This window comes from Morone saxatilis, unplaced genomic scaffold (genome assembly GCF_004916995.1).
Source record: "Morone saxatilis isolate NCDOM2014 unplaced genomic scaffold, NCSU_SB_2.0 Contig8, whole genome shotgun sequence".
NCBI lineage: Eukaryota > Metazoa > Chordata > Actinopteri > Moronidae > Morone > Morone saxatilis.
The window spans coordinates 15,209,602-15,222,974 of record NW_023340257.1 but is presented as its reverse complement, the minus strand read 5'-3'; the positions used below and the strand labels follow the sequence as shown (position 1 = coordinate 15,222,974).

General features: G+C 41.8%; 1 protein-coding gene across 6 annotated transcripts in view; it reads left to right on the top strand.

The window, feature by feature from the left end:
* The window catches only part of rsrc1 (arginine/serine-rich coiled-coil 1), a 103,824-nt gene extending 91,338 nt beyond the window's left edge, over positions 1–12,486 (top strand). For all 6 annotated transcript variants that reach the window (XM_035680305.1, XM_035680304.1, XM_035680303.1 and 3 more), the window contains 3 exons: positions 7,215–7,321; positions 9,855–9,962; positions 12,010–12,486. In XM_035680305.1, the coding sequence (XP_035536198.1) occupies positions 7,215–7,321; positions 9,855–9,962; positions 12,010–12,102 (308 nt within the window). In that variant the 3' untranslated portion in view covers positions 12,103–12,486. The remainder of the gene's footprint in view (positions 1–7,214; positions 7,322–9,854; positions 9,963–12,009) is intronic.
* Positions 12,487–13,373: the final 887 nt, after the last annotated feature.

The following is a 13,373-nucleotide window of genomic DNA, read 5'->3' as shown; positions in this document are numbered from 1 at the left end:
CCTACAGCATGCTGACGCCATCTTACATGCGAGTCCTGAAACTACAAGATCAACAAAAGCAGAACATTTTGCTTTGTGAGAATTTGATAGAATATAAGGGAACAAAATTTAATACAAAATGTTAGGAATGCCACCAGTCCCCCTTTCAAGCCCATCGACAGAGAAAGTGGCTGTGATCTTGAAGATCTCACCACTCAGCCTGTGAAAGCTTCACTATTTAATGAGATTCTGTGATGCTGCCCAGGCACAGGACATCGGCTAACACTCATACTGCTCTCTTTCTCTCCCTGACACACACACACATAGCAAGAGAAACACACCCACCTGGTTTTGGTTATAAACTCTATGTTTGCAGTTAGCACCACGCAGTCAGGTCAGCAGGAGCAGTCAGGTCTTTGCTAGGATTTCAGATAAATAGCTGACTTATATGCAGTAAATATACAGTAGATGCCTTTACACTTTGTTTGCACTAGTTTCCCGAACAGTAGACCCATGTTTTTGACGATGAATGCATTATTTATACACATGATAGTGATAGGTACAGTGTCAACAAGGCAACAATAAACATGTCATCTCTGACAAATGGCAAATGTTCTGAACCAATTTCAAGTAAATACCGTGTTATCTTTTTTTCAAACCAGTGTGTTTGAAAGCAGGAATGTAGCATGCATTGCGGCATTTTTCCCCCCAAAATTTGTCTCATCAAAGTCTCATAAGTTATGTCTGAGGTTTGCGTGACAGGTACATGTGCAAACAAATATTGTAGCAACACAAGTCAGTCAGAGCAGTTTTGACAGCAGAATCAAACAATTACATGCATCATCATTTCATATAAATAAAGTCTATGACTTCAGATATTGTGCCTGATAGATGGATAGGTGGAATGAATGACTGGGTCCAATCTATTGTTCCTCCCCATGATTTCATTATGGGTGCAGACAGAAGGGGGCTAAACACATGCATTTAATTGTAGTAGCAAGGTTTTTCAGTACAAATGGGGAGAATATACTGGAGAGCAACTGAACCAGGGTCAGTTGAGGAGAGGAAGTTGAGAGGATAGATGAGCAGAAAGGGGTTGAATGACAGAAGAGAGAAGTGGTGAGTAGGTAGGGATGAGCGAAGATGTGGAAGGAGATAGCCAAGCATGGCGCGTGGCTGCCATGTCATCCTGTCATTAGCAGGTTGTTTGGGTCTTTAATTCATCATTCAGACCTTTATTGACTGGAGAGTGGGAGATCGCTATCACTCGGAGACACTAGAAGGAGCGTGTGTGTTTGCCACTCAGTCACCAGCTGCTCTTCATTTCCTGATGCCAAATAGATATCGCATAAGATATCACATAAACATATCACATGCCATTATCTGCTAAGGTCAAATAATGCTCAAGGCTACATGGCCATTTTATCCAAAGAGTGTGATCATGTATGCTATTCTGCATAGGTTCCAGAGAACTTATAGACCTGACAATTAATATAAGAGGCTTAAGGGAGACAACTGAGCTTTAGTGATGTGTGACAGGCCTCTGATGACTGTGACAGGAGTCGTCAGGACGGCAAACTCCACAGAGACCAGTTGACACTGTGATAACAAGGTGAACACCGCAGGGGATCGCTTGGCCCGTGTATGTGTTTGTGGTTGAAGGTGCATTGTTGGGAAACACGGGTTATGGAGACATGTGGCTTTTTTTGGAGCGTGTGGGGGGGGAGGTGGGGGTAACATATGAGTGACTGTGCGCATTATGTGTGCGTGGTCTCGTGGGAACACACATTAGACTGGCTTAGCCACCTGCTCTGTCATTGGACATCTCCCTGCTCACACGCGCACTTACAAACACATACATACATACGTGCATACTCCTTGGGGACACACTTGGGACATCTGGCTCAGCCTGTCAGAATTTTCCTTCATTTTGTCTGACCTGTTGACCCCCTGGCAGCCACAGGCGTCAGACAGGCATCAGCGTCACATCTTGGCATTGTTGCAACGCCACCATTGGTGGTTTGCTGGCTTACAGACACCCTACAGATCTGTGCAGAGGAGAAGAAGCTCATGGTGGTTTAGCTACTCTTTAGCTGACATTTGGATTGTTTTGATAGTTCAGGTGTTTCTCTGCTTGCCTCCTCACTCATACCTCTGGGTTGCTGATCTGTATTTGTCTGCTCTCATTATCCTCATCTCCTTTCTTTCTCTCTCTAAATGCATCGCTCTTTTTTTTCTGTCTCCCCTACTCATTGAGGTCTCATTTTTCAGTGCCTAAAGCTGGAGGGTATTAGTTATGCAAATATTGACGTGCAGCTTTGCCCTGCTAGCTATCAATTGAAATCAGCAAATCGATGAGCCTAATAGCTGCTCATTAAGCACTTGATGCATTTCCAGGGCTAACATCAGAACCTGTCAGCGGCTTCTAATCAATACAGTCTAAAAGTATTACCTAACCAAGGCCCACACCAGACACCTTTTTAATAACCTAAGTTGGCTGTCTGGCTTTCTGTGTAGAAGTAGAACTCTGACTCAATGGCTCTGGGCCTAAGCAGGACAGGCTTAAACTTCTCAGTCATAACAACAAAATATCTCATTAGCGGCAACATTTCCAGACACCAAGCAGACACATTAGGTTTCTTAATTTATTTGTTTTAGTGACGGTGTAATAGAAATCTTCATCCACGAAGCAAAATGTCTCACACAGTGTCATTCGGTGCCGATAATGAAATCTCATCAGTCGGATTTTAATAAGTAACCTATTGTTTCATTTTTTTTTTTTCTATTGTTGTTCAGTCCAATTCCCAGGCATGCGTTGGAGCAGCCTGTTGTTTGGGCCTGGAGAATGGTACGGTAAAGACTTTGATGCAGCCAGGATGCTGCTGCTGAGAACAGGGCCAGACCGGAGCCCCTCTATCGCCCCTAGCACACAGCCCTGCTAAGCTTAACTCAGCTGTTTGATGCCAAGCGCTGTGAGTGTGTGCCTGTGTGCGTACAATGCGTGTATGTGTGTGTGTGTGTTTACCCAGCTCAGGGGTTACATAAACAAGAGCAGCTAGCCTACAGGTAAGACCCACAGGAGACCAGCCGAGAGAGAGAGTGTGAGAGAGAGAGAGAGAGAGAGAGAGTGAGATGGAGCGCCAGTCTCTTACCTTGGCATTCCCCTGTTGTTGTCGCCATTGCTGGAGCTGGATATTCACTAATGAAGGGCGAGCTGGAAAATGACTAAAGGAGATAGTAAACAAAGTTACTGCACACGCACACACATTGAATACACTCGTACACGTGTGTTAATATAGTTAACTTGGTGGAGGCAGGCATCCGTGCATGTGTTTGTGTGCATCCCTGATGTATCTGGGGCTGCTGCAAAGAGATGGGGAGAATGTGGGCGGATGGGGGATTGGAGGCGGAGGCTGGCAGCGGGGCAGTTGGCCGCTGGTGCAGAGACAGAAAGAGCGGGGAAGGGGATCGGAGGGAGGGGAGGGTACAGCGGAGATAAATCATTAGAGAGCAGGTTATTGGAAATGCAGGGAGATAAAAGAGTGAAGAAGCCAGTAATTGCCTTAAAGATCAGACTACAAAGCATTACTTTGGATTTTACAAGGCCAGCCAGCAACAAAAGAGCAGTAATTTATGAGCTCAGTGTAAAAGAATAGCATAATTACATTAAAAATTAATGCTAATGAGGGCTAAAATGGGGAAGGTGGTTATTATGAAAGTTTGTATTCATCTTCCCTGGGTTGAATGATGGCTAGTGGCTTGATTAATGGCTTAATTTCTATCAATTAGCAGGCAAAAAAATCTCCACTGAGACGGGCCTAAATTGAGCATTGAATTACACATCTTTACCGCGGTGCAGGGAGAGAGGAGGGGAGGGCATATTATTGAAACCTGGGAAAAGAAGAGATGTTGCTGTGTGTGAGCGTGTGCATGTGAAAGCCCGGTATGGGTTACAAAACTTGGATAAATGTTTATCCTCACGTATTTTAAGAACTGATGTTTGCGTCGTTGTTGGGTTTGCAGTAAACTGTGTGTGTGTGCGTGTATGTGTGTGTGTCAGCGGTGAGATAATTAGAGAAACACGTAAAACCATTGGTAGAAAAGAAAAAAAACATCTATGAAACTCTTTCTAAATTTGAATCTCTGCCTTTGACAAATTGAAAAATATTATATTCTTTCGTTATACTGGCCAAATTAAAATGGCAGTATATTTCTTGTGCTTACTGTGCTGAAGTCACACTGCCCACCATAAATACATCAGCTCAGTTTGCCCTTTCTTTACTTTGGCCTGTTCATTTTTAATACATTCATTAAATGCCTTTAAGCTCTGTGTTTGCCATATAATTTCAAAACACCGTCAAAGATGTGCCGCAATTTGCAGGACCTCAATAAAACAAGCAGTTAGTTTCCCTTTTTATTTATTTTTCTCCACACAACAAGTGCTGCAGTAATTTAGCTGGCACGCTAGTGCACTCAATTACTGGGATTAATCAGCAGCAGCAATATATTCAGCTCGGCTGCTCTTGATTGACAAACTGTAGACCAAAGTCAAGTTTACAAAGACAATGCTGCCATAGCCCAAGGCCTCTGCTCATATGTAGACATGTGTTGTTGAACAGCTCCCTCTTCTGGCGGGGGAGTGTAACTGCTGCACAGCGCTCTCATCTTCAAGGCTGAAGGAGATGAGCTGAAATCTGTTTTCATTGGCTGGTTTGATTTTCTCTCCCGTCTTCTGGTCTTAATCAATGAAGTGGACAAACAGCTATTTAGAGAGAACAATAGCCTATCGATTCTGAGCCACTCATCAGCACTGCTGTCTGTCCAACTAATTTCAGTAATGAGATGGCAAGTGAGTTTTCTGACTCCCTCTTTTACTCACGCACACACACACAGACACACACACCCTGGCATGGGTGTAAAGGACACAAACACACGTTAATGTACATTGCTCAGTCACTATCCATTATTCTAATCTGCAGATACAAAACAAAAGTTTATTGATTGAGTATGACTCCATTTCCTGGTTCCCAGTAATGGTTGTAATGCATGTCAGCGTGCCGACACAAATGCCATAGAGCGCTACCAATAACCTAATTTAAAGCGGTGGATGCAGTACATTTAATTGTCTACTTTTGTTTCTTTTTCCTTTCTGTCTCTTTCTCTCTTTCTGTTTTCTCTTTCTCAGCTTTCACTTTATCCTCCTCATCGCTGAAAGAGAAGCGCCCCTAATGCGGTGACAATTGAGTCGACCTGTTAAATTAATTTGCCAGATAATGTGTCAATATTAAATATCAACTTTGACCTCTCAGAGCAGTGGAGTGCGCTCACCCAGCTAGAGTATTGATTTTTGTCTGCCTCTAAGCTCGCTAGGCCCGCACTCAAAGTCCATTATTTTTGATTTTCTCATGAAATACATATCTTTTCCCGCTGACATCTGACAAACAGCATATGGAAGTCATTTTATCTACTAATAATGTGTTTGTCAAAAAGTCTGAGCTCTTAATGGATTCCTGCAGCACACACGGACAGCCCAGCAACAGACAGGCCTGCCAAGGAGATGGTAGCAGATATGGCGGGGTGTGCGTGTGGATACATGTCAGCGTGGTGGTTTGTGTGGTAGTTCTTTGTGGAGGGCATTCGTGCTCAAAGGACAGCAGAGAAGGGGGTAATTGAAAAAGTGAATTATTTGTGCTGATTTAATTGTCGGCCAGTCACAGGTGTTAGCTTTCATTCGAACACATGCACGCTCTTGCAGCCGAGCAGTGAGCAGTGGTGATAGTGGTGTGAAGGACAGGCCACAGTCTCCAGGAGGATATTGGGCCAGTGTTCAGACTTCATCTAGCAGCCCAGTCAAGGTAATTACTATTTTTGGAGCCGCTGTGCAGTGCGTCTCTGCTCACATCTTCCCGCACAGGATGACAAGCTGATAGTCTGTCATATAGGAAGGCTTAATTCCACTTGTCACTCAGTTGTCCAATTCTGCAGTGCATTTAAATCAAAACCGAGTTTGTTTGAGTGCTATTATGAACTATAATAGGGTGTGTGTGCCTTTGGTGTGTGTGTTCGCGTGTGTGTGTGTTTGTGTGTGAGATAGCATGTGATACTTTGCTTTGAAAGCCGGAACAAATATTCATTTATTCATTAAACACCAGGGCCATGAAGATCTGTTGTGACACCCTTTCTGTAGCTGCTAATGGATTGAATTAATTCCTGCTATTAGCTCCAATTGCATGCTGTGTGTGTGTGTGAGACAGAGTGTGTGTCACTTGCATGTATGTATTAATGCCAGCTATGAGTGTAGCGCAGCCAACTATGTAAGTTTGCAAACACACATGTAAATGTGGGAGTACTTATATCTTGAGTGTGTGTGTGTGTGTGTGTGTGTGTGAGAGACAGACAGTGTGTGTATTCCCATTTGTGTACTTGTTTTCATGACACAGCCTACATGAGTGGAGCAGAGAAACATGGATGTCTGCTGGATTGACAGATAGAGAGATGGGAGAGTGCAGGAGAGGACGGATGGATGGGGGAGAGAGGGATGAATATTGACTGATCAGTGGAAAGATTGACAGCCAGAGAATAATGGGAGCATTCAGACTCTCTTTTTTTTCTGTTGCTAACTTTCCCGGCACACCTATTTTTGCCCTCCTACGCTGCGACGACTGCTCTTGAATTCTTGAAATGATTTATTATCTGATATGCAGAATCCTGATGTGTTTATATCCGAGAGTAATTTACTGGAAGCCCTTTCTGTCTTTTTGTTTGATTGGACGAGCCAGAGCAAAATACTTTCTGATACATGAAAACTATATGAAACCTAATCACATTTAGACTCCATAATGAAATTCCATTGCAGTGAGTTTGTGTTCATATTTTGATTATTTTAGAATGCATTATCTGAGTGTAATTCACTGTCTGGCTATTATCTTGTTAGTATCTTTTTCCTCCTCTTGCCTTTTGTAGGAGCTCTATGCCCTTGGCTAAGCAAGAGTCCTTTTTCATGGAGGCCAAGATTAAAATAGGGGAATATCAGATATTTCATATTGTATGTGTCAAAAAGCATTATACAGAGAGATAACATACAATCAACTAAGCCCAGTCCAAATGAAATCTGGTGCCTTTCAGAGAATGACAAGGGGATAGCTGACCCTGTGTGTTTCTGTGTACATGTGTGTGTTTCTGGACATGTGTGCATGCTTTTGTTCATAGCCTGCCTTCTGTGTAACGTGTTTCAGAGGGAACTTCTCTAGAGCAGCAAGTGCGAAGGATAAAGGACATTGAGGCCATCGAGAGTGATTCCTTTGTTCCTCAGGCTTTCAAATCATCCAGGGATGACATAAAGGTGCGTTCTGTCTCTCTTTCTCTACCTACCCCTCACTCTCGCTATCTTTTCACTCTGTCTCTTATTGAATTTACCTTTCTGCAACGCTGTGCCGTCTGTCCAGAGACAGCCCAGACCAAATCAAACATTCATTCAGCGCCGTTTGTTCCGACCTGAGACGGTTTCATCAGACGCTCCACTGTTCGCCGCCTCCAAAGCGGCAGCACCCACACAAAAGCTACAGCAGGCAACAGCCATCCTCTGTCTTTCTCTCTCTGTCTCTCTCTCCCCCCTCTGGTTGTGCAGATGCAGACAAAACACAGAAGTCATTATTGAAATGTCTCTGAAGGAGCAAGAATTAGATTTGTTGGGGCTCATGGCTGTTTTGAAAAGATAGGCGAAAACATGTGACAGCAAACCTGCACACACATTTGGGACACATCCCGGTGAGTCTGACAAAGGTCAAGACCCATGTGGCTGCAGCTTGGACTGGACTAAGCCAATCTGCCCTGGCCTGGTCAGACTGCACAGATTGCACATGCACAGTATACTCTGCCTTTCCCTGCCTGAGAGTGCAATGCCCTTTTCACATATTGAACCTGAAACATAAGCAGGTGCAACTATCCAGCTGGGTAGCAGCTTTCATTGCTCACACCTAGATCTGATGTTTACCTCATAAAAAACAACATAGAAAAATAGAAAACTTGTAAGGAAATAACAGTTTGAAGTACAGAAGAGGATGCAGTTCTACAATATCGGTTGCATTTTGAGAACAGAAGTGCTTTAATGAAATACAAATTCAAGTTTACACTTCTTTTTTTAACAGCACTCATTGGTTTCCAAATTAATCTCGCGGGTATCGTCCTCATTAGTTAAATATTACTTCCGATATCTAGGTGATTCATCTTTAGTTGGGGAGATTTCATAGTCTTTCAGAGTCTTTTGGCTATATCACATCCTTGGCTGAAATGAAGAGGACAATGGCTAAATATACTGCACATTTAAACATTGTTTGACTACCCTAGAACAGATATCATTGGGTTATTCCTATTTAATGACATTTCTAATTAATTAAACAATTTCAAACTATATAGTGCCAAAGATTTTTTAAGATGTCACGCAAGCTGCGTTCCTCAGAATTTTTTATTCAGCACATTGTTACCAAGAATTGTGATGACCGCTTACACTATTTGATATCTGGCACATCACCATACTTATTAGCCAGAGTGTTTTATATCTCGCTCACTTTATGTGTCCTGCCAAATGAATTTTAAATAGATCTTTCCAACTGGGTAAACATTTGCTCTGGGGCTGGTTTTAGGAGTGTTTGAAACATGAATGGACTTGGCAAACTATTAATTTTGATATTTGCTCTTTATCAAGCACAACAAGAGAACAGGCCATCCTTCCAAATATGGGGCTTAATATAGTTTTTAGTAATACCTCCAGGGATGGAGGAAGAATCATTTCTAAACATCACGTTTCTTTCTGTCAGCTTGGACTCCTGGCAACATAAAGGGGACAAGAAGTTCTTAAATGTAAAGAAAGGGGAGAAGATACATTTAATAAATCCTTGATTTATGACACATTAACAACATGAGCCCCCTCATGCTGCAGTTTAGTGCAAATATACTCACAGAAAATCTAAGGATATAATATGAGGGGAGAAACATCCACATACACAGATGGATGAGACATTAAATCTGGATCCAGGATACAAGTTGATTACTGTCCATACACTAAGCCAGACTTTCACTGCCATCTGCTGGACAAATGGTGCATTGCATGTTACAGTCCTTTTCTGTGTCCCAATTCTGTACTGCATACTTACTGTACATAATGTGTGATACGCACCAATCTTTATACCAACCGGAAATTATGAAAGACATGCACTAAAAGACCTCCTTTGCAAATTGGGAAACTAAATTTGAAATTGATCTTTTGTGCTTGAAGATCTTATATATTTGCAGCTTTTTTCCGATGTTTTGCAGCCACATTAATGCCTCCATTTCCTTTTGCATTGTATCTATATATTAATATCGCTTTGGCTAACATATTCTTTTACTTTACTAAAAAATGTCAAGTCAAATTTTATTTTTATAGCCCAAAATCACAATTTTTCTGTACAATATTCAAAACCCTCTGTCCTTAGACCCTTGATTTGGGTAAGGAAAAACTCCCCCAAAACATGTAAGAAACTTCAGGAAGAGCCACAGAAGTGCAGGAGGGATCCCTCACCCAGGACAGACAGACATGCAATAGATGCCGAGTGTATAGAACATGTGTATATGAACATTTCGAGGACAGTTTCTGATATATGAAGATTATAAAATATATGTAGAGAATGTGGATCCAGGAGGATGTTGAAACAGCTTCAGATCTCACCGAGTCAGACATCATTTCTTTCACAATTTATTAGTTGAATTATATTTAATCATGTTTCTGTATTAGTATGCCTTTTGGTGCTCTAAAGTCTTTGTAAATGTGAATAAATTCCTGTTTTAGTTTGTTTGTGACACATATATGCATGTTTTGTGTATTTCTGTGACTACAGGCCGAGCCAGTTGAGGTGAAGCAGGAGTCCGATAGGGCAGATTATCAGGATGTCACTCTTCCCATCTCCATAGTCTACAACGACAACGACACGCTCGCCCATCCCAGCGTAAGTTCACACACAAGGCAAACCCTGCAGTTCTATAACACAGACTTTTTAACACCCAACAAAGTAACTTTCAGTCCTCAGGCACAGATAAAGTTGATCTCGCTTCTTGTCATTTTATCTTTTGGTACCATCTTGTTTTTATGAGTGTTGTGCCCATTGATTGGTGGGCAAACTTTGTAAACTTTTTCTTTTAAAAAGTACGGCAGCTGCTATCAACACCACCACTATTTACACCATTCCTGCATATTCTGACAATGTGCTTCGTATAGTATAGGACACTGCGGTATAGTAGATTATAGCCTCCTAACATCACCTCCTCCCCTGCCTGCAGACCAATGATGAAAAACGAGAAGGAAACTTTAAACTCCAATAACGCTCCCTGGGGCTTCCCAGTCATCTATCTCCACTGGGGAAACTAAGTTATGCCCTGACGTATGCAGATAACCCCCTCAAATACACACACACCGCCCGCCAGCTCAAATGCACACACACATACACACCCTCAGACAGGCTGATGTATGGTAGCAATATGCCCCAGGCGGGCCCCGGCCTCAGCTTCAGCTACAGCTCCACTTCCAATTAGAACAGATGAGTCCCATTAGCCCAGGCCAGATACTGTCATCCCACACACACAGCCTCATTAGCACCATGACACCAGCGCAGGGTCGACAGACAAGAACTCACTGGTGTTGAATCTAACACACAGATAACATGCAGTGCAGCTGTAAGCAGCGTAGGTTTAGGAATGAGGGATTGACGTGGCCGCGGTCGCTCTACAATCTGCATAATAATAGACACATATCATCGAAGAGATGTACAGTATGTACACATATCCAGCATGTCAACATCAACTTTCACACAAACACACACACTGAATATAGAAATGATTTTCCAATTTCTCCCTGTGCCTCAGTGCCTTGCTTCTCAGTCTTATAGTCATTATGTTACTTCCTAATAAACAGATGGCTCCATTCATCAGACACTTGCAGCAGCAGTTTTATAGCCCTCTTACAATCAATATCATTGCTGCTGGTGATGTACTGCGACGAATACAAGTCACATGTGTAGGCCTTTTTCTGTCACCGGGGCGAACACACTGCTAGGCCCACAGAATGGATGAGATTAAGATAAATAAAGACTAGTAAGACATGTAAGATACAACAGAATCATCAGTGTGACTCAGAACTCCATAAGGAGGTCCCATGGGGGTCAATGGACAGTACTAACAACTCAACTTACTAGGAAACATAGCTCATTCATTTCTGTCACATTCTTCCTGTGAGTAACCTGAACTGTAGTAAATTCAAACAGAGCAATTAAACTAGAAAGGTGTGGAGGTGGTCAACAAATTCTGCCGGTCTTGGTGAGGTTTTTTTTTTTTTTTAAAAGCTCCATGTCAATCTTCCTTTTCAATCTGTAGAACATATGGCGGTGTCATATTGTTGGAAATTTGGTTGCAGATATGAACTATTGTTAACTATTGTCATTTTCCAAACAAACATGCCAAACATTTTTGGTTTCAGGTTCTCAAATACAAAATTTTTTTCCATTGCTATTATTAAAAAAATATGTATTTTATTTGTTTACTTTTGCTGGGACGGTGCACAATTAAAAGTAATTGCACCAGAGTTAGCAGGTAATCTTTCCTGCAGTAAATGAAATATCTTTGGGTTCCTTGAATTGATCGTCGAGCAAAACAAGACATTTGATTATGAAATTGTTATGGGCGTTTTTTCACTGTTATATGATAAAATTATTAGTTCACTCATATCTGAGGTTTTGATTTTATACCTTCACATACCAGATATGCAGTTTTTGTTTTGTGTTTCCCGGCGCACTCATTTTTCCACTCAATCATGCCATGCCCTGTCATTTAGAATTAACTTCCCTTAGCTGTTTTTATGTTTGTCTCAGTACAGTCAACAAAGTAAAGCAACACTGGTTCTTGAATACAGTTTGGTAGTTCCCTTTAGTCCTCTGGTCCCTGTGCTTATCCGTACCGTTGTCTTTCTGCTTACTAACGTATCCTCTCTACGCTGTTCTGCAGTTGTTCATGGACAAGGAGAAGGCCGAGGAGTTGTGGCTCAACAGACTGATCTCGCTGAGACAGGAGAGGCTCATGGGAAGTCCTGTGACCTAAAAGGACACCAGAAAACTCTGAAGATCCTTCTTGTTCCCGAGAGCAGTTTCAGTTGTTTTTATTGTTTCTTATTCCCCACCAAATTCTGTCTGTCTTGTTTTAGGACATGACAATGTTTCTTACTTTACATTTCCACTGGTTTGTTTTACCTAACTTGAGCAGTGAACAGTTTTTGGTCCTGATGTGCTTATTATTTTTATTAATGATAATGTAATTCAATGAATAAATCTGCTGTTCTTTGTTTGGCTTCATTGATTTTTAATGGAGGAAGATCTTACAGTCAGATTTGTTTTACCACGTCGATGACAGACGTATATTTGATACATTTTGTCTTTTGTAAAAACTCAGTAAATAAAGCTCGCTGTGATTTTTTTGGAGTGAAAACTATCTTGTGCTTTTGTGGGTGAATGATGAAGATACACTTCTTTGTGTGATTGAATTAATAGAAACAGCATCTCTCTCTTCACCACTAGTGACACTTTTACGGTACGCTTTTCAAGTAACACAGCGGCAGTATCTTCAGTTAGGTACAGATAAACAAGTCACCCTGCCATACAGTTACTGACTAAAAGTAGCCTGACTGACACTGAGGTAACCCTATCTCTGTGGTCTGCATTAGGATTGACATAAAACTGGAATAAACGTATTCCCACCTGCACTAAACTTTACTCTCATGTAAATATATAAACTCTGTGTTCAGTGATTTATGTTTATGTTTAGTTAGTGTTGTGTCCCTGTTTAAGTAGGATCTAAAGGCATTGTAGAGTCCATACTCAGGCCTATTTGTGGAACAGCCAGATGGTAAATCTATACTGAGTCTGGAACACAGTGTGTCACTCCCATACCCTCCAATTAGTCGGTGTTGTAATGAAATCATAAATGAATGTACAAAATGATTTGCTAAGGCAAACACATAAATTAAGCTTTGGTGTGTGAGTGACATTTGTCAAGTGACTGTCCCACATGTCTTCACAGCCTACAAAAACCAAACACAGACTCACTTTAGAAACTAAACACTCTAGTAGTTTAATCCCAGCGAGTTGCCTCCTAATTTCTTCTTCACCTCGACAACCATTGATAATCCTGCAGTTTAAAGTTTGAACTGGTGTAACTAAATGCACAGAGGTGACACAGTCTTTGTGAGGGGAACGTTAGATAAAGCACCCATCACCATTTTGTGGTGACATGCAACAGCAAGATAAGAAAATGTGAGTTTTACAAGAATTTTCTAGAGTGCCGTTGCCATGGCAGCCCCCCCCCCACACACACAC